Source organism: Apodemus sylvaticus, chromosome 7 (genome assembly GCF_947179515.1).
Source record: "Apodemus sylvaticus chromosome 7, mApoSyl1.1, whole genome shotgun sequence".
NCBI lineage: Eukaryota > Metazoa > Chordata > Mammalia > Rodentia > Muridae > Apodemus > Apodemus sylvaticus.
This window is the reverse complement of record NC_067478.1, coordinates 98212030-98231740: the sequence shown is the minus strand read 5'-3', so window position 1 is coordinate 98231740 and position 19711 is coordinate 98212030. Positions and strand designations below refer to the sequence as shown.

General features: G+C 47.9%; 1 protein-coding gene across 1 annotated transcript in view; it reads left to right on the top strand.

Annotated features, from left to right (window-relative positions):
* The first annotated feature begins 868 nt into the window (after positions 1 to 868).
* Positions 869 to 19711, top strand: part of Kirrel3 (kirre like nephrin family adhesion molecule 3) — a 101277-nt gene continuing 82434 nt past the window's right edge. Inside the window, exons 1-3 of the mRNA XM_052188743.1 lie at positions 869 to 962; positions 5439 to 5588; positions 12344 to 12493. Of these exons, the coding sequence (XP_052044703.1) occupies positions 917 to 962; positions 5439 to 5588; positions 12344 to 12493 (346 nt within the window). The 5' untranslated portion in view covers positions 869 to 916. The remainder of the gene's footprint in view (positions 963 to 5438; positions 5589 to 12343; positions 12494 to 19711) is intronic.

The following is a 19711-nucleotide window of genomic DNA, read 5'->3' as shown; positions in this document are numbered from 1 at the left end:
GAGTTTGAATCTCTATATCCCTATAGAACAGGATCTACAGGACACAGCTGCATTATTCCTTTTGAAAGATAGGAGAAGAAGAGAGAAAAATCCCCAGAAGGTCAAGTGCCAGTTATTCTGGAGTCCACCGTAGGGAACAATAAGTGATCCTCTCTCAAACATGGTAGAAGATGGCAGCAGCAGTGGTCCTTTGACCTCCACACTTGCACTGGCACATGCACCTGCACTTATGCACACACACACACACACACACACACGAAAGGAAGGAAGGAAGGAAGGAAGGAAGGAAGGAAGGAAGGAAGGAAGGAAGGAAGGAAGGAAGGAAGGAAGGAAGGAAGGAAGAAAAGAAAGAAAGAAAGAAAGAAAGAAAGAAAGAAAGAAAGAAAGAAAGAAAGAAAGAAAGAAGGAAGGAAATGAACAGAGCATATCCACAGTGACCTAAAGACCTCCCAGGAGGCTCCATCTCTCGTGGTGCCACTACCACCTCTCAGAAGCATCAAGCTGGGCCTTCTGGAGATGTCTAAGAACCACATTAGAGCATCCAGTTCCCCTATAAAATGAAGTAAAGATGGCTGTCATATTTAACAGAGCCATGTGTACATTCAGTACCACAGTTCCACCATACAGTGGGTTTCCCACAAATAACTCAGTGGTTCCCTCTTAACCCATGTGGTTCTGGCCCTTCTCCTTTGTCTCGTACCTTTCCCCTTCTGGGTGGTGTGCTCAGCACAATATCTACCCAGTCAGTAGTTTATAATGCAAAAGCTACTGTCCTACAGTGAACACAGAGCACAGAACAGGAAATGAACCAGAGGAAACAAGCTATAAGCACTTAATGGAAGGACACTTGATGTTCATTCACGTGCTGTGCCAGGCACTGTGACAAAGAAGCTGTTGTGCTTCTGTCCTTCCGGAGATGCAGTTTGGGTCTTCATTTATGTTTCTCCAGCATTGGACGAACAGTAAGTATGCAGTAGGACTTGCAGAAACTGACTGCACTGGTGGTAGGCCACATGATTGGACTAAGTAGGTGCTGGGAGGTTAGTAAAGCTCACCTCTGGGTGTGTCCATTTGGGAATTTACTAAGATTAAGAAGAGAGTAGCTACCCTGAGTGCGGGTGGCACTGTCCCGTAGGCCAAGGGTCAAACTGGGTAAAAGAGGAAGAAGAAAGACATTTTGCCTCAAGTGGAATTGAAAAGGGCCAAGGGAAAAAAAAAGAGCAAAAAAAAAAAAAAACGACCCCACCCATGCCTCTCACACTGGGCTCCAAAGAGCACCTGGCCGTGAAGGTCTCAAGGTCTGTCCTAAGGGTGAAAGAGTATTGGTTTTCCCTCCACTTCCTCTTCTATACCACCCCCAACTTTTATCTACTCCTCTTATCCACCAAGTTTATAAAAGTATCTCGGCTTTGAAAGAAAAAAATCATTTCATTTATCTTTAAATATATTTTATTTATTCTTTGGCAATTTCATATTTGTATACAATGTATCTTGGACCTATATATCCCCAATGTCTTTCCCCTCTTCATGTTCCCAATATCTATCTCTATCTATCCATCTATCTATCTATCTATCTATCTATCTATCTATCTATCTATCTATCTGTCTGTCTATCCCAACTGAGTCCAATTAGTGCTGTGTGCTGGAATGTTGACTGATGTTGTGACTTGATCTTGTATAGCTCTTGTGCAAGTAACCAAAGCTGTGATACGTTCGGGAGTGTAATGGCCATGCCAGGTTCAGAAGACAGGTTTCTCAGTACTTCTCCCCATCTTCCAGCTCTAACATTCTTTCGGTTCCGTGAGCCTTAAAGAGTGGGGATGGAAGATGATGTAGATATTTCATCTGTGGATAAACACACAGCAGTCACTTATTCTCAACATCATCAGTTACAGGTCTGCATTAGCTGCTGTCTGCTGTGCAAAAGAAACTTCTCTGACCAATGTTGAAAGCAAGATTGAAATCTGTGGGTACAACCGTAAAGATTTAGAAGGAGGTTTGCCATCTTGCCCATTTACATAGCTCCCTTACTGGAGCCTATGATCTTCTTAGCCATGGGCTTTACACGTATCAGAACAGGTTTACAGTATCAGGCTCATTTTCCTTCTTTGGAACAGGCCTCAAATCTAATCAGAAGGCAGTTGGTTGCCCTCACAACCATCATGCCACTAATGTGCCCGTGGGCACATGTTGCCTGGCAAGTCGATCCTATAACATTCAGAGTTCAGTACTGGATGATTCCATTAGTGCTTCTCCTGCAGCCTGCATAGCTACATCTAGCATTCTGAAACGTAGCCAGCAGAAATAAAATCCTCAGTCCAGTTCTGGCTTGATTTCTACAACCTAAGTGTGTCTTGTTGTCATAATATCTAGTTTTACTGTCTTGTCATTCAGCAGAAGTAATGACAGTCACCTGTGCTGTTAGGGAAGCCCCGTATCCCACACATGGTACTGAGTATCAAAGTAATTTTAGGGGTCTGAACATAGCATAACATAAAAAATATTAAAATTAGACAGAAAAGAAGGGCTGTTGGTTGGGGGAACTCAGCTCCTACTCTACCCCTCCCCCAAAATAAATTTCAAATCATATCTTTAGGGTGGTTTTGAGAACTCTGTGCCCTCCCAACCCCCAGAAACATGTTTCCCACCGACAATCCAGCAGCGACTAAAGCCCCATAGAGCTTCCATCAGAACTGCGCCTAAGCAGCTCTCTGCCCTCTCCTGCTTTGTCCTCCTTGCGTTACCATGTGGGTCTTGCATCTACTCCAGTTCCTGGTTCTGAGACACCCTCCATGTAGTCTTGTGACTACTCAGTGTTAGCTGCACCCACCCAGTGTTGTCACTGACCGCACCTCCCAGAGTCCCACACCACCCAGCTCTGCTGATTTTCATGATGACCATCCAGGACTGATCCTTGCCCCCCCCCCAAGAAATGGATGCTCTAAGCATCTTCAACAATGCCTCCTTCCCCTTCAGTAGCATAAAAAGAATGGGGTGTGAAGAATGGACAGTTAAATCCTGGTGAAGCTCCTAATAAGAGACATTTGGAAGCCCAGGCACCACTTCCTTTAGGGCTTTCTCATTACAGTCCCTTTAGCCCCTGGCTGACAACCTGATAATTCTCTCTGATCACAGGGACGTTGGCTGCTACTGGAGCTGCTTTAACACTGTCCTTGCAAAAGATTCCAGGATAAAAGATTAGAGCAGGGACAGATGCCTAGAAAAGGTGTCCTCCCTGCCTCCCGCCTCCTTCCTCCTCCATCCCCTCATCTACTTCTCCTCTCTGCTCTCCCCCTCCTGTTCCTCCTCCTCCTCCCTTCTTCCCTCCCCTCCACTTCTCCTCCTTATTCCTCCTCCTGACCACTCCCCTTTTCTTCTCCCTCCTCTCCATTACCTTTTCCTCCTCACGCTCCATCCTTTCCTCTTCTTCCCTCTTGTCTTCTTCTTCCTGCTCCATCCCCTTCTCCCTCCTTCCTTCTCCCTCTTCCCTTTTCCATCCTCCTCTTCCCTCCTTCCTCTTAATCCTTCTCCCTCCTCATCTCTTCTTCCCCTCCTTTTCCTATCTCCTCTCCCTTCCTCTTCTCTGCCTCTTGGCCTCCCCCTCCCTCTCCCACTCCCTGTCCTCCCTGTCTAGACCCCCAGCCCTCCCCCTCCCTCTCCCACTGCCCGTCCTCCCTGTTTGGACCCCGACTTTATTGCTCCTCCCTTCCCTCCTCTTCCTCTTCTGTCTCATCTTTTCCTCTTTCTCGTTTTGGTGTCAGAAAGAGCCTAATTTCAACAGAAATCTTGAAGAGACAGAGTCAGGGAAAAGCCCACTACTGAGAGCTGATTAAAATATCCTCCATAATCTAATTTGTAAAGCTCACAATCAGAATAAAAAGGGTTCCTCCCACAATTCCAGGCCAATTTTATTTTTAATGAGACTCCTCAGAGAGGTTGCTAAGATCCCACCAGGCTGTGAAGTCCGGGCCTGCCTGCTGCCCCCCACTCTCTGTTGCTCTGGGGGCCTCGTGCCCTCCCCTGCACCTCAGCTCTCCCTATGCTCACCATCCTGTGTGGGGTGGTAATCCAAGTCCAGGTCATCTGCGGTGCTGTGGGAAGGAGGCAGCAACTGACTCCCAGGTCCCTTTCCCTCCCACAAAATATCTGTGTCTTCAGGGCTGGGGTGGGAAAAAACTGAGGGCTCAAAGCTCAAGCGAACCCCACTCTAGTCCCAGGCCCACCACTCACTATCTGTGTGACTCTGATCCTGGTTTATTACAAAGAGTTTTGCTTTGTTTTGTTTTGTTTTGTTTCTGCCCTGAAGCATTACATGGTCTCTAGAAGAAGGATGTATAGACAGCACTGACGGCAGTCATCTCAGATCATCAGTGAGCCACTGTGTGCTCTCTGTGGCCTCCCGGCACACGGACCATGTTACCTCCCTACTTTCCCCGAGTCCATGCTTTGGGCACTGCATGGAGCCCATTCAGCAGATGAGAAGAGCCCTCAGAGACAGAATGAGGCAGATTCACAGCCATTGGCTAACACCTTGGTTCCCAGTCCTGCAGAGCTGTGTGCTGATGCTCTGAAGAGTGCTGTCAGCATAGTACCCCCAGGCAGTTCACCCAGCATTGGAAGTACTGAGTCAGCTCAGTACTACTCTCCTTTGCCCCATACTTATGCCAGCCTCCCCATCTCCATGTAGAGACAGTACTTACTATGGTTACACTGTTACCAGGATGAGAATTCATGAGGTAACCCTTAAAGATGCACAGAGCCTGGTACTTCACATGTATAGCAAACTATTTGTTTAATAAGATATGAACCGATAGCTTCAATGGTTGTGGCATCTTGCTTTGAGGTGCGGGTGAGAGGCATGGGCTTCCAAGAGATTCCCAAGGGGGAGATTGTAAGAGCCAACCTTAGGAAATGAAAGAAGGGGGCTGGAGAGACGGCTCAGCTGTTAAGAGCACTAGTTGTTCTTCCAGAGGTCCTGAGTTCAATTCCCAGTAACCACATGGTGGCTCACAACTATCTGTAATGGGATCTGATGCCCTCTTCTGGTGTGTCTGAAGACAGAGACAGTGTACTCATATAGATAAAATAAATAAATGCTTTAAAAAGAAAGAAGAAGACTCAGGCTACCAGCTCCTGCCAAGGCCCTATACTAGCCACCGATCTCCTGGATGGCCAGGATGAACTAGAATCCTATGACTTCTGAGCCAATGAAGTTAGGTGGGAAAAGGGAGGCAACATGTCGCGTGGTGACTGAGGTTCATCCAGGTCAACACTGGAGTTTCATAAGAGAGGGTCTGGAGTCTGGAGTCTCAATCAAGCAAAGCCATAAGAGTGGAACTCTGAGAGTTGGGGGTTTCGGGACAGCCTGGCTCTGATTCCAGAGCAGTGGAGGGCAATTCTGGCCTCGCTGACTGACCATTGTGCTTGTCCCTCCCCAGGTCAAGTCTACTCCTTCAGCCAGCAACCCCAGGACCAAGTGGTGGTGTCAGGACAGCCAGTGACTCTGCTGTGTGCCATCCCTGAATATGATGGCTTCGTCCTGTGGATCAAAGATGGCTTGGCTCTGGGCGTAGGCAGAGACCTCTCAAGTGAGTACTTCCGGACTGCCCCACAAAAGGGCTCAGTACATACACTGCCTCGCCCTATCTGTTCCACTGTGGAAGTCCATATTCCATTTGGAGCTCAAATGCCCAACCAGATATGCAACTCTCCTGGCAGCCCAGGCCTAAATCTAGATCCCTAGGAACCCAGGAGCCACTGGCTATGAGTACTGATCCCCACTCTGGTGGCCAGTCCTAAACCTTGACCAGAATTTATTCCAAAGCCATTGGGATCCCAACAAAGTCTGATTTCCAAACATCATGTGCTCCCGTTTCTTGGCCCAAAATGAATCCTCATTTATCAAGGCATAATCCAGCTTCCCACCCAAGGAGAGAGCCAATGAACTGAAAACTCACAAGAAAATCTGCTTCTCCAAGGATTCATCTCATGATGGGAAGAAAAGTCAGGAAGGGTTTACATTAACTGCCAACCTTGTTCAGCTGCCCAGGCAAGCTGCACTGTGGGGGCCTCCTGCAGCTGCCACTGACTGGCATGTCAACGCCGTAGTTTGTGCCAGGCCATATCTATTTTGTGTGGCTATTTCAGAAGCTCATCCAAACACCTTGCCAACCTACCCTTTCCCCAGGGCATAAAAAACAGCCACCATTCCATGCCACTTGACCACTCTGTCATTACTCTGCCCTGGGCTGGGCGAGCAAGGGGCTGATTGCTGGGCTGAGATGTGTGATGAAATTCAGAAGGACGGATCTGGGTGTCACTCACCTGCCATCTGGGAACATCTAAGGGTAGAGCATGGATGAGAAGTTTGCATTCAACTGGGAAGGAGTTTCTCCTCATCCATGCTGTACAGCTGCAGGAAAATAAAAATCAAAGTGCACTCGGAAACACTGGGGCTGGAAAATTAATATTTTAAAATATGAGTTACGTCTTGCCAAAAAAAATGTATATTGAAACATTATAGCGATGGTCAGTAGCAGTCATGGGCCTAATGTTGCAGCCCAGCTGAGCAGACATAAAATACCCAAGAATATCTCCAAAATATACTGTGCTGCCGTAAAGTTTAAGTGTTATGGGAGCCAGCCAACTTCAGAGATGCTCAGCTCTGGTACCCTAGGGAGATGCGGGAATGTGACGACCTTCCCAAATGAGAATAGCTTATGCTCTGGACAGTCGTGAGCCTGGACGACACCATGACTGATGGAGAGGACTGCCTGGGCTCCTGGTCAGGGGTTATCAGCCTTTTGTCAGGACCTTGTCTCATCAGGTCAGTGGCCAAGTGGAGGTCCCAGGTCACATAGAATTGACATCAAGGCACAGATAACTGCACCTCTGATCTGAAGTTCCACACCTGGTTCTCTAGTATCCAGGATCTGGGTGCTGATGCTAAAGACAAGTCGACCCATGCATGGCCTGAGCTGCTTCCTCTCCAGCCTGACTCAGTCAGGAAGATGGGCCCTAGACTCTCTGCTGCAGAGCCCATAAGCTCAGGCTCCTGAGAAATATCTGTCCTGTATTTAATCATCTATCCACAAAACACTATCCTGGCAATAATGATAGGTTCTCACAGGTTCCATATAGATCGCTTGCTGGCCTGGTACAAAAGGAACAGAACAAAATACAGCTGAATTCAGCAAAGACTTGCTGAGTGCATAAGACAGGGGAACTGAGGGCCAGTGTTGCAGGACTTCCTGCTGCTGTCGCTCTGTCCACTTCCATCTTAACCGTGTTACCCCACTCAGTATAACCAGACGTGAGTCTCTCACTGATACATTAGAGTCTTTCTGGTCACCAAGACTGAGACGCCAGAAAGAAAATATTTGCCAGCACATTTTCAGGTGCAGAAAGAGCATTTTTCTCCTAAAAAATACACTTCTCAGATGTCTCATGAGTCTATGATTGTCCCAAGGGAGAAAAATATTATAACATCCTTTAATCAAAAGGGAAACAGAGTAACAGAGAAAAATAAATTGACTCAACTATCTTACCAATCTAACTGGATGAGACCCTGCCTGCTCCCTTCCAAGAAGGACGGACACCTCTAGTCTAACTCCCTGCCATTTGTATGTTTTTTCCCTGTGTATGTGTGTGTGTGTGTGTGTGTGTGTTATGTGTATGTATGCATATGTGTATGTAGATAAGTGTACCCACGTGCATTGTCAGCAATAAAAGCCCCAAGCTTTTATTAAACACCATGACCACCGGGTGGTGGTGGCGCACGCCTTTAATCCCAGCACTTGGGAGGCAGAGGCAGGCAGATTTCTGAGTTCGAGACCAGCCTGGTCTACAGAGTGAGTTCCAGGACAGTCGTGGCTACACAGAGAAACCCTATCTCGAAAATCCAAAAGAAGAAAAAAAAAGAAAAAAAAAAGAAACACCATGACCACAGCAGCTCTTAGAAAGGAAAGCTTTTAACTGGGGCTGGCTTACAGTTTCAGAGGTTTAGTCCAGTATCATCATGGTGGGAAGCATGGCAGCATAAAGGTAGACATGGTGCTGGTGGAGGAGCTGAGGGCTCTACATCCGGATCCTCCGGCAGCATGAAGAGAGTGACACCTAGCCTGGCTTGAGCATTTAAAACCTCAAAGCCTGGAGACAACGAATTGATCCATCCTTGTCTCCTTGTACTAAGCTCAAATCCAAATGGATCAAGGACCTCCACATAAAGCCAGACACTCTGAAGCTAATAGAAAAGAAACTGGGGAAGACCCTTGAGGACATCGGTACAGGGAGAAAGTTTCTGAACAGAACACCAATAGCGTATGCTCTAAGAGCAAGAATTGACAAATGGGACCTCATAAGGTTACAGAGTTTCTGTAAGGCAAAGGACACCATCAAGAGGACAGATCGGCAACCAACAAATTGGGAAAAGATCTTCACCAATCCTACATCAGATAGAGGGCTAATATCCAATATATATAAAGAACTCAAGAAGTTAGACTCCAGAAAACCGAACAACCCTATTAAAAAATGGGGTACAGAGTTAAACAAAGAATTCTCACCTGAAGAACTTCGGATGGCGGAGAAGCATCTTAAAAAAATGCTCAACTTCATTAGTCATTAGGGAAATGCAAATCAAAACAACCCTAAGATTTCATCTTACACCAGTCAGAATGGCTAAGATTAAAAATTCAGGAGACAGCAGGTGTTGGAGAGGGTGCGGAGAAAGAGGAACACTCCTCCACTGCTGGTGGGGTTGCAAATTGGTACAACCATTCTGGAAAGCAGTCTGGCGGTTCCTCCGAAAACTGGGCACCTCACTTCCAGAAGATCCTGCTATACCACTCCTGGGTATATACCCAGAGGATTCCCCACCATGTAATAAGGATACATGCTCTACTATGTTCATAGCAGCCCTATTTATAATTGCCAGATGCTGCAAAGAACCCAGGTATCCCTCAACAGAAGAGTGGATGCAAAAAATGTGGTATATCTACACAATGGAGTACTATTCAGCCATTAGAAACAATGAATTCATGAAATTCTTAGGCAAATGGATGGAGCTAGAGAACATCATACTAAGTGAGGTAACCCAGACTCAAAAGGTGAATCATGGTATGCACTCACTAATAAGTGGTTATTAACCTAGAAAACTGGAATACCCAAAACATAATCCACACATCAAATGAGATACAAGAAGAAAGCAGGAGTGGTCCCTGGTTCTGGAAAGACTCAGTGAAAGAGTATTTGGCAAAACCAGAACGGGGAAGTGGGAAGGGGTGGGAGGGAGGACAGGGGAAGAGAAGGGGGCTTACGGGACTTTCGGGGAGTGGGGGGGGCTAGAAAAGGGGAAATCATTTGGAATGTAAATAAATTATATCGAATAAAAAAAAATAACAATAAAAAAAAAACCTCAAAGCCTGTCCACCTTGACACACTTCCTCCAATAAAACCACACCCACTCTAACAAGGCCACGCCCCCTATAGTGATACTATCTACTGAGCCTAGGGAGGCATTTTCATTCAAACCACCTGTATAGAACAGGCCAGAGGTCAAGGTTGGCTATCTTCTGAAGTCTCAACCTAATTTTTGAGGTAGGTTCTCTCAATGAACCTATCTCAAAACCTCACCAGTTGGCCAGACAGACTAGACCATAAGCCCCAGGGATCTACTGATCTCTGTTCCTTGCCCCCAGTACTGCCATACCCAACTTTTGGCGTGCTAAGGGTCTGAACATGCTTCCTCATGCTTGCACTGAGCCATCTCTTTTGCCCTGTCATCATTTGTATTTAAATCAGCACATATAGAGGATAGGGTGGACATGGTAGCTGATACCTGCAATTTTAGCGTTTGGGGAGGTCAGTGCAAAACTGACGTTAGTTCAGAGCCAGCTTACATAGATTATCCTGTTGAAATCTTGACCTGTGAGGCCCCCACTTTGCTGATAAGGAAGCTGACCCAACCAATCTAAAACTCCAGGGCACAGAGCAAGGCAGAGATGGGCGGGAGTTTGAACGCACACCCCATGCCTGAAACCAGGCCGCTCTGAATCTTTGCCTCCATTGAGAATACAGAGCAAAGATGCCATGGACAGGGCTACAGATTCCTCGGAAGCTGTGCTGCTTCCTGTGTATGTTTTCCAAAGAAGCTGCCAATCCTTGAGATAGCATCGCAGCTCCCTGCCTAATTAGGCAAATACAAACAAACCCATCACTGATGTTTTCCACAGCTCATGAGAGTGAAATCCTGCTGCTGATGGCTTGTAAGACAACAACAGCTACCAAAAAAAAAAAAAAAAAACCCACAAGTTCCATCCAAGATGCCTGCAGGGGACAGACCTAATTGCAGAACAGCAGGACGGGAGCTGGGCTGGAGGGCAGGGTGGACAGCTGCACAGAGGCCAGCAGCAGTTGGCAACCCAGCTTCACCCTTTGCCCATCAGAAGGCAGGGAAGTGGGAGACGGGTGGGCAGTGTCCTCCTTGGATGCAGCTGATGCTTGGCATCGTTTTTTTGGTTGGCCTGGCTTAGCAGGGTCCTTTAGTGTCATGATGAGGAAGGGCAGCACGGTCTCGGTTGTAGAAGAGCCCACAGAATATGCAGCCAAGCCCTTTGGAAATCCATGGATCCCTACCTCAGTGACCAAGGATAGGCACGGGCGGCTCCTGGTACAGTCACCCACTCTGTCCCGTCTCTCATCCACCCTTAGCTTATCCAGAATGGGCTCTGAGGAGAGAACGCAACCAGGGCAGAGCCAAAAGAAGGATTATGCCCGTGCTTAGTCCCATAGTGCAAAGGCTGTGGGGAGAGCAGAACTCGGGTGAGGGGGTAGAAGGATAACGTCCTGACAGGACAAACTAAGAAACCTCTTAGAGACCACAGAGAGAGAGAGCAAGGGCTGCCTATGGCCACGGCTGCAGTCAGTGTTTGCGCTCAGCCTGCTGGCCGCAGCAGCTGCTGAATGATTCATCATCTTCAAACTTTGACTCATCTATTATTCATTGCCAGTTTGTATGTACTGAGGCCCCAAATTCCTAAGTGTCCTGAGTGCCTCCTAAGTGCTTAATCAGACCCTGGGGCCTGGGGGTGGGAGGTAGGAACGCCCGGAAGTGGGCAGGTATGGTGCGCGGTGCATGGTACCCAGATTTCCTAGATGTCCTGTACTCTTAGATCACTGGGACAAAACTCCTTTCCTGAAGTCACTCTTTACCCCTTCCAAGTAAATAAATACCTCGTCCCTTCCCTTTTCCTTCCATTCTTCTCTTGCTTTCTCTTTTATTCGTGAATCTCAGACTCAGTGTCCCTCCCTCCCCTCACCCTCCTCCCTCCTCTTACCCTCCTCCCTCCCCTCACCCTCCTCCCTCCCCTCTCCCTCCTCCCTCTACATCGCCTTAGCAAACCGAATGTGGATAGCATCTTCCCAGAGCCAGTACCTCATACTCATGCCTGCCTGCTCAGCATGCCCTATGCTTTGTCTCTAACACTGACGATACACACACACACACACACACAGAGAGAGAGAGAGAGAGAGAGAGAGAGAGAGAGAGAGCCAGGAGGCTCCCAGTGCCATGCCTCTTTGTCACCAGTACCTGCCCCACCACCCCAGCTCCCCCTGAGCTAGGAAGGGTTACTAATCATTTGAAGCCCATGAAATAAATTAGCAATACACAGGTAAACAGGGGAAAGCATGGGAGTCAGCCATAAAATAAAAGGCTCAATAAAAGGGGCTGAAGGTTGGAACTCTGAAAGCACACTGGGGAAGCCAATGAGCTGGCTCAGCAGGTAAAGGTGCCGCCTGCCCGCCCGAGTGCAATCCTTGGGACCAACATGATAGAGAGAACTGACTCCCACAGGAAGTCCCCGGACCTCCGCGTGAGTGGCATATCTGTGTTCACACACACCTATCAAGAAACAAACAAACAAGTAAAATAAAAAGAAAGAAAGGAATTTTAAAAATAAGGAAACAAAAGCCTGGGGTGTGAGTGGCTGGGGGGTGAGTGGCCCTGAGAATCAGGGAAGGAACCAGGAAGGAAGCTACTCGGGAAGTCTTACTATAGAAGTAAAGTTTCCGGTGTATTTAGTCATCAGATGGCCGCCTGAGCTCAGCTCTGCCCAGGCCGGTCATCAGACCCTCTAGCCAACATTTGCCTTTGGCCTAAGGGAAGAAGCCAGACAGGAAGACTTCTGCCTGAGCGACTGTTCACTAGGTGTATATGTCCTTTTACAAGAGAGGTTTTTTTAAGCCATTCTAAGAGGTCACAACATCTCCAAATGCTCTGCCCTCTCCCCCTGAAATTGGCAACCAGACTATTTTGATCTCTTACAGCTCTCTGCTTTCTCCCCAGGTTACCCCCAGTACCTGGTGGTGGGGAACCACCTCTCAGGAGAGCATCACCTGAAGATCCTGAGGGCTGAGCTGCAGGATGATGCCGTGTATGAGTGTCAGGCCATCCAGGCTGCCATCCGGTCCCGCCCTGCACGCCTCACAGTCCTGGGTAAGTCACCAGCATACACACATGCAGGGATGGCACAAGGACTCTGGGGACGTCAAGGTTCTCCTTTGGATATCATTCTATCTGGCTCCACCTACTTCTGCCCTCTCCTCTCTCTTCCCATCCAAAAGGGGACGGGTAAAGTACCCCCACCTTAGGAAATCATAGTGCCACCAGCCTATTATTGTCCTACCCTGTGTATTTGCTCTGCAGTGTAAATGAGACCAGGCCTGCTACCGCAGTACCAGCCTAGAAAAGAATGTGACAATCTAAAAGACCTTTCTTCCAGAGCTGGCCTCCAAAAGGGCCAGAAAAGCTCTATATGTCCAGACCCTCTCCTAAGAATGAGCCTCAAGTTTGTTCCTCTATGACTTTAGTGTGCTTAAGGATCAGCAAAGACCCTTGTTGCAGAGGCTGTCTATCCTGATCCTCTTGGAGTCCTGGGTCTCAGGGAATTCCAGTGAGTTTTCACTTCATGTCATTTTTCTTACAATTTTCCACCTTGGTCTTTTTTTATTTCAAATATCCCTGGGACAACCTTCCTGAAGAGGTCCTCACTCCCCCATTAGGGCAGACCTGACAGAAGATGTGGTGAGGTGAAGACTCGTTCAATTAAGCTTCCCAATATTGGTTAAGAGTTCAGCCCTGCCACTTTCTTCCTCGGGCCACATTTTCCAGAGAAGGGGGCTGTGGGGAAACAGTTCTTCTCCATAAGTGATAATCAATCATAGTAAAGGAGCTCTTAGCGGCTCTCGAAGCTCATCCAGTCTGGGTCACCAATTGATACTCCAGTGAGAAACTGAGGCTCAGAGAAGCAGAGGGCCTAGACTCGGGGCCTCCCTGGCTGAGCTCTTTATTCCGCCTCCCTGGCCCTCTAGGGTTGCCTCTCTCCCAAGTCCACGTGGGTAGGGCCTGGGCAGGCAAGAGAGAGAAGCCCCAGCCTGGTCTCTGCTGCCTCCCGGCAGCTGCTGTGATGACAGAGTCGGCAGCTGGGATGCTGCCCGCGCTCTGAGATGAAATATTTAAGAGCGTGTCGGGTTATCTTCAGATCTACACGGCCAAACGCAAGGGGGGCATGATTCCAAGTGCAAAGGCAGACAGGCCACAGAGGACCATTTAGCAAGTCGGGCCCCCGAGCTGAGGCTGAGAGGGGAGGCTTCAGAACCTCACCCGCCCCCAACCTGGGAGCCAGCTCTGCCTGGCAGGAAAGGGGTGGGGAAGTCCTTTGTGGAGCAGAGGGGTTGGGAGATGGGGCCAGGCAAGTTGAGAAAGGGCTGCCTTGCATTGTAAGGCTGAAAGAGGCTATGGGGAAGACCGGGTGTGTTTCCTGGTTGGGGCATTGATTGCAAACTGATCTGCCAAGTGAAGCTGTAGAATGTTCACCATCAGAGACCACTCAGTCCCTGTCCTCAGAAAACCTTCCTCTGCCCCCTCACACCCTCCATGAGACTGCCAGAGACTGCTGAAAAGAGAGGATGTAAGCATTATCCATTCCTGAGATGCCATGCAGGAGCTAAAACAGAATGCTACCTTGTCCTAGAGCCATAGAAGACTCCCCAGACAAGCCTGGCCACTTAAGCCTTCTCACCCCATGCTATCTCAGTTAATCAACAAGGTACACTATACTGAAACTCCGTATTAGTGCATGTGCTATTCTGACAAACTTTTGGGAAGACTCGAAGAGATTCAGAGAGGCAAAAGCAAGCACAGGCGGTCACACAGCCTAATTAACATTTAAAATCGATTCCTCAGTTCCTAGCTCCAGACCAACACTCCTTGCCCAGTCTTCTGGTCCCAAATGCCAGCAGAATGTCATCTGTCCTCCTGGTTAAAAGCCAGCCTTCTCAGAACAGAGCCTCGGGATTTAATCTGAACAGACCCAAATTTGTTTCGGGGTCACCTCTAAAAGACATTCATTCTGCTCTTGTGTGTCTGTCAGAACCTTGGCCTGGCACTGTGCCTAGGGCACAGAGCTGGGTTTATGTGGCTGAGATATTTGTGCAAGCCTAGAGGTCATCTAGAAGACTGAATGGTAAGGGCCCATCAGGGTACTCTGAGAATTCCTGCAGATGGAATGGAAGCTCCAGGTGGCATCTCCTTACATCAGCCATTCTTCTGAGCAAAGGGATTTGGGGAAAGGAGGTTGCCAGTCTCCACATTCAGGGCCTTGGCTAAGGTGAAGAGTTCCCACTTCCCCACTCCAGGAAGTCTAGGGGTCTCTCCCAGTCTTGCAGATCCTCTCTAGGCTCCTGGTCCAGCAGGGATCCCCTCCTACTACCCCTACCTGGTAGCCAACCTTGCCACTGGAAAGGATTCCTGGTCTGGGGATACCACACATATGAAGGCTGTTAAGGATTGCTAAGATTGCTAAAGCTGCTTTCCTTCCCAACCAGCCAAGACCTCGTACTTGCTACACTCTGACATCTCAGCCCAAGAAAGTGTCTGGGCCAGTTCCCTGAGGAGGGAAGCTTTCCCTGAGTTCCAGGAATAGGAGAGCTTCCTAATTTACTCCGTATTTGCCCAAGATAGATTTTTAATTAAATAAAGTAAGAGCTTGATTAGAACCTGCAGAAGATGTGAGGGCAGAATCAGATGGTATTCCGGCAAAATCGCAAAGCAAACACTCTGGCTGGAACACAGGGAGTCCCCCGGAGGTCTTCCATCAAAGCGCCAAGTGAGGAGGGCAAATACGAGAGATTATATAGCCAGCAGATGTGCACTGTTAAAATATGCATCTGCCGGCAATGTGCTCAAAGAAGCCAGAGGGCCAGTTCTCCAAGCCAGCCTAGCTCGAGGAGGGGATGGGGACCAGCCCAGCAGCCAAGCCTAGAGTCACAGACACATTAATTAGCGTTGTGTTTGCAGCACTCAGATGTAATCAGGCAAGAAGTGACTGTGAGCAGAGCTTTTGCTTCCCTGGGAGGCAGAGGAGAAAGGAGCCAGAGAATGAGGGGGAAGGTGGGGGAATGAATTGTACCCATGAAACTGAGCACCCCCAGACAAGTAAGCCATAACCCTGGTTATAGTCAGTTGAGCTCCCCCAGCAATCTAGCCAGCTGCCAAGGGCTACCCATGACTCAGCCCATGTCAGCACCAAGATCTTTCTAGACACACATCAACTCAGAAAACCTATCCAGGAAAGAACCTCAGACTTCAAGTCAGCTGTGTGACCCTGACACCATTACTCAACCTCTCTGGGTCCCAGTTTCTTGGCCTATGGAATATGAAGTGATGACTAAACAGACGGTGCCAAAGAGTCATTCAGCTCCCAAAAGGCCTTATTTCCAGACCGAGGAGTCCAGGACGGTATGCACCACCAACTATTTTAGGAAAATGGGCCATTCCCCACTGGAGCCACGATCCAAGTGGTGCCTGAGGCAGAGAAGGTAACTGTTCATGATGCTTGAGACAGCAGTCCACCTTGACACTAGGAAACAGGACCTCAAAAAGTCCCATCAGACCTTGGGGCAGGCCTCCCTCAGTACCCAGATTTCTCACACCTTTAGGCATCTCTGCAGCAGCTCGGCTTGGATCAGCAGTTCTCAACCTATGAGTCACGACCCCTTTGGGGTGTCAAACAACCCTTTCACAGGGTTCGTATGTCAGATATCTTGCATTTCAAATATTTACATTATAATTCATAACAATATCAACATTACAGTTATGAAGTATCAATAAAAATAATTTACTGTATTAAAGGGTCACAGCACTAAGTCGAGAATCAGTGGCTTAAGTGCACATCACAAGACCCACACATACAGGTGTAGAGCTATGGAACAATAGGAACCCTGTGGAAGAAGAACCCATGATGAGGAAAGAGAGTGCCATCTAACAAAAAATTGTGTGGCACTCCATCCATCTTAAAGCAATATACCAATGTATGCACAACATAACTTACAATCTTACTAGGTGCAGGAGCTTCAGGGTCCAGACTGTAGGGCACCATTACACTTGATCTTTCCAAATAAAGTCCTTAGCCAAGACTTCCACCAAAGACGAAGTGGAGGCCATGGGTTTGATCACGAAATGTGTCCTGAATGCTTTTCACTTCTGGTTGTTCAAGATTCCTCAGTAAGTAGAAGACAAAGCCATCTTTGATCCAGTGAAGCTTGCAGTTAGCCGGGTACAAGGCAGCTGAATGACAATCAGACTCAGCAAGTAAACTGTGTCATTATAATGTTTCCCAGTAATAAATGCCATACAAAAGAGAGAGTGGAGCTTAGGAAGGATGACCACAGTGAGCAAAGGGGGTTGGATGTTAGCTTGTTATTAAGAGGGCTTTGCCTGAGCAATTCTCCCATGTCCTCTTCCTCCTGTCTAATATTGATTCTGCTAACTTCGAGGCTCCCATTAGAAGCCAGGTTTCCTAACCAAACATGGATACTTTAAAATAGAAACTAAGTCAGTGAAAATAAAGAGGGAAACCTTTCGCAATGACGTCAAGCCCCAGACACCAAGAGCACAAACTGATGTGCTCCTTGACTTGTTCTCCCACAAAACAGGTAACAATTCTGAATTAGTTACTTCTCTTGTTGTGACAAAATGACAGACAGAAGCAACCTAACTCAGACAGGATTTGTTTTAGCCTGGAGCTTAAGGGGATAAGGCATGGCAGATGGGACCATTAGTCCAAAGGGTAAGTGTCACCGGTCAGATTTCTTCACACCAGAAGCGGAGAGGAATGAATGCTGATGCTCAACTCCCTTTTTCTTTTTATTCCTTTTATTGTCGGGTCCACCATCTCAATGGATGATGCCATCTATATTCAGGCTGGGTCTTTCCTCCTCCATTAATTCTATCTAGAAACACTCTCACACACGTGCCCAAAGGTGTGACTCCTAAGTGGTTCTAAATCTAGTCAAGTTGGCAATGAAGATTAGCGTTCAATTCCAAAACTATAGAAGGCTACAGAGAGGAGCTGTGACTCACTTGAGCACTTCCAATCACGATGTAGAGGTGATACGGTGCAGAAGAGCGCTGGCTTCTAGATGGTTCTGAATCTAGGTACTGGTCGGGACAACCCCACCCTGAACTACTTGACATAACATGATAAGTATGTAGGGACAGTTGAAACAGTATGGAGAGGTGGAGCGAATTTGTCTCTGTACAACAGGACCCAGAATGCCTGCCATGGCCCACAAGGTCCCCGAAGGATGCCATCTTCCTTCTCCCCAGTACTATTCACTATCCCTTAGGCCCCAAACACCTGCTTTGCTCACAGTGCTCCGAAGCCTGCCTCCAGCCCTTCCTACAACCCCTTCTGCATCTGCCCTTGGCTAAATACATCTGACAAGTACAAGGACACTTTCAGCATCACCTCTTCTAGGGACCTCATTCCTGAAGATCCTGTAGCCTGACTATTGTCCTCCGTGTTTCTTCTGTCATCTGTAGGCTCCATGGCAACAGCATGTTATATTAAGAGTGACTTTTTCTGTCTGCTTCTAATGTGGAGCCTGACAGGAGCATCTAGCAATCTTCCTACCTGGCCTGGAAATACACACTGGGTGCCCAATGATGTCCATTATGGCAATTGAAGCAACAGGGACTGGGGGCAGCTAGAGGAAGGATAAACATAAGCAGAGAGTAGTGCCAGATGCACATGAATAGTGGGGCATGGCATTGTATATTATGGTGTTGCGATACTGAGTAATTATCATGTTGTAGAGTGTTATATGTGCTATAACATATATATGTGCTGTATGGTGTGATATCCTGTGACATGGTGTCGTATGATGTTGTGTTTTGTGCGGTGGTATTGTGTGGTATGGTGTTGTGTGACATGATATTGTGTCATGTTGGTGTTATGTGATACAGCGTTTTGTGGTATGGTGTTGAATGGTGTAGTCCTATGTGGTGTGGTAGTGTGTCGTAAGACCATATGTGGTTTTGTATGGCATAGTATCAAATGGTGTGGTGTTATGTGGCATGGTAGAATGATATGGTGTCATGTGGTATTTGGCTGTAGAGTGTGATGTTGTGGTACCTAATGCTCTGTTGGGTAGTGTGGTATGGCATGGCATGGCATGGTGTGGTGTGGTGTGGTGTGGCGTGGCGTGGTATGATATGTTGGATAGTATTTGGAGAGGCACTATATACCCTCTCATGGTTTGGAACCCAGACTCTGGAAGCCAGATTGCCTGCGCTTAGAACCTGGCTGCATTCCTTTACCAGTTGTGTGACCTTGATCAAGTTACTCAGCTCCTCTGTGCCGGCATATGAAGTGGGAGACATAACCACAGTGCCTTCGTGGTGACAAGAATGACTTAATGAAGCAGCATATGCAAGTGTGTCTCAAAATAGTGCCTGATCCACAGCAAGACATGGAAGCATATGGCTGTTATTATATTATCTAGCTCTATCACTGCTATTACTGTTCAGTGCCCAGAATCACCATCAGTAGCCCCCCCCTTTCCAGAGCACCAGCTTCGGGCCTAGAGAAGCTAGCTTGTTCACAGAAACAGCAGGCAGGAAGCTGGATTCCCAGAGGTCCCTTCCAGGCACATGCAGGGAAGACAGGCAGAATTGATTCTTTATCTCCTTATTAAGTCTGTTTAGCCCGGGCTGTGGCCTGGTCTTAGGTGCTATATCTCATTTGGGCTGTGTGCCTATTTCCTGCCACATTCATTGCCCTCAATCACTCCCGAATAGGTGCAGCAAACAAGCCAGAGATGGGAGAGGAGAGAGAAAGAAATCACACAGAAAAACATCCTTATCTTCCCAAGTTCCATATGGGAGGCAGCCTCAGTAGCCTGCACCATCTCTGGTGCACTCCACTGGACACCAAGTCCTTCCCTCTCCTGCTGTGTCCTTCCGGGTGGTCCTGACCACCCCCAGTAGCTCCCCATTCCCTTCCTTTTATCCATTATCCACCCCCCTTCTTTTCTGGTGTAACTCTTCTTACCTACCCCCTCAGGTGCCAATATGAACACAACTAAAAGCTATGGAGTTGCCAAACTGACTGACTGAAGCATCTCTCTTCTAAATTCAAAGTCTCCAGCTCAGGAATTGAGACGGTGATCTCTGGGATCTACAATTGGGTTCTGTGCCACCCTGAGGATCTGCACCATGGTTAATGGAGCCAGGAGAGATAAGGGCACTCCTGGCTTACACGGTGCTGACCTGCAGAATTGGGTCTCCCTGTGACACTTGTCATTTCTGCCTCTCGGGACATGGGGTCCCCTCCCTAACTCTCTCCCATGGAGAGAAGTGAAAAAGGCATCA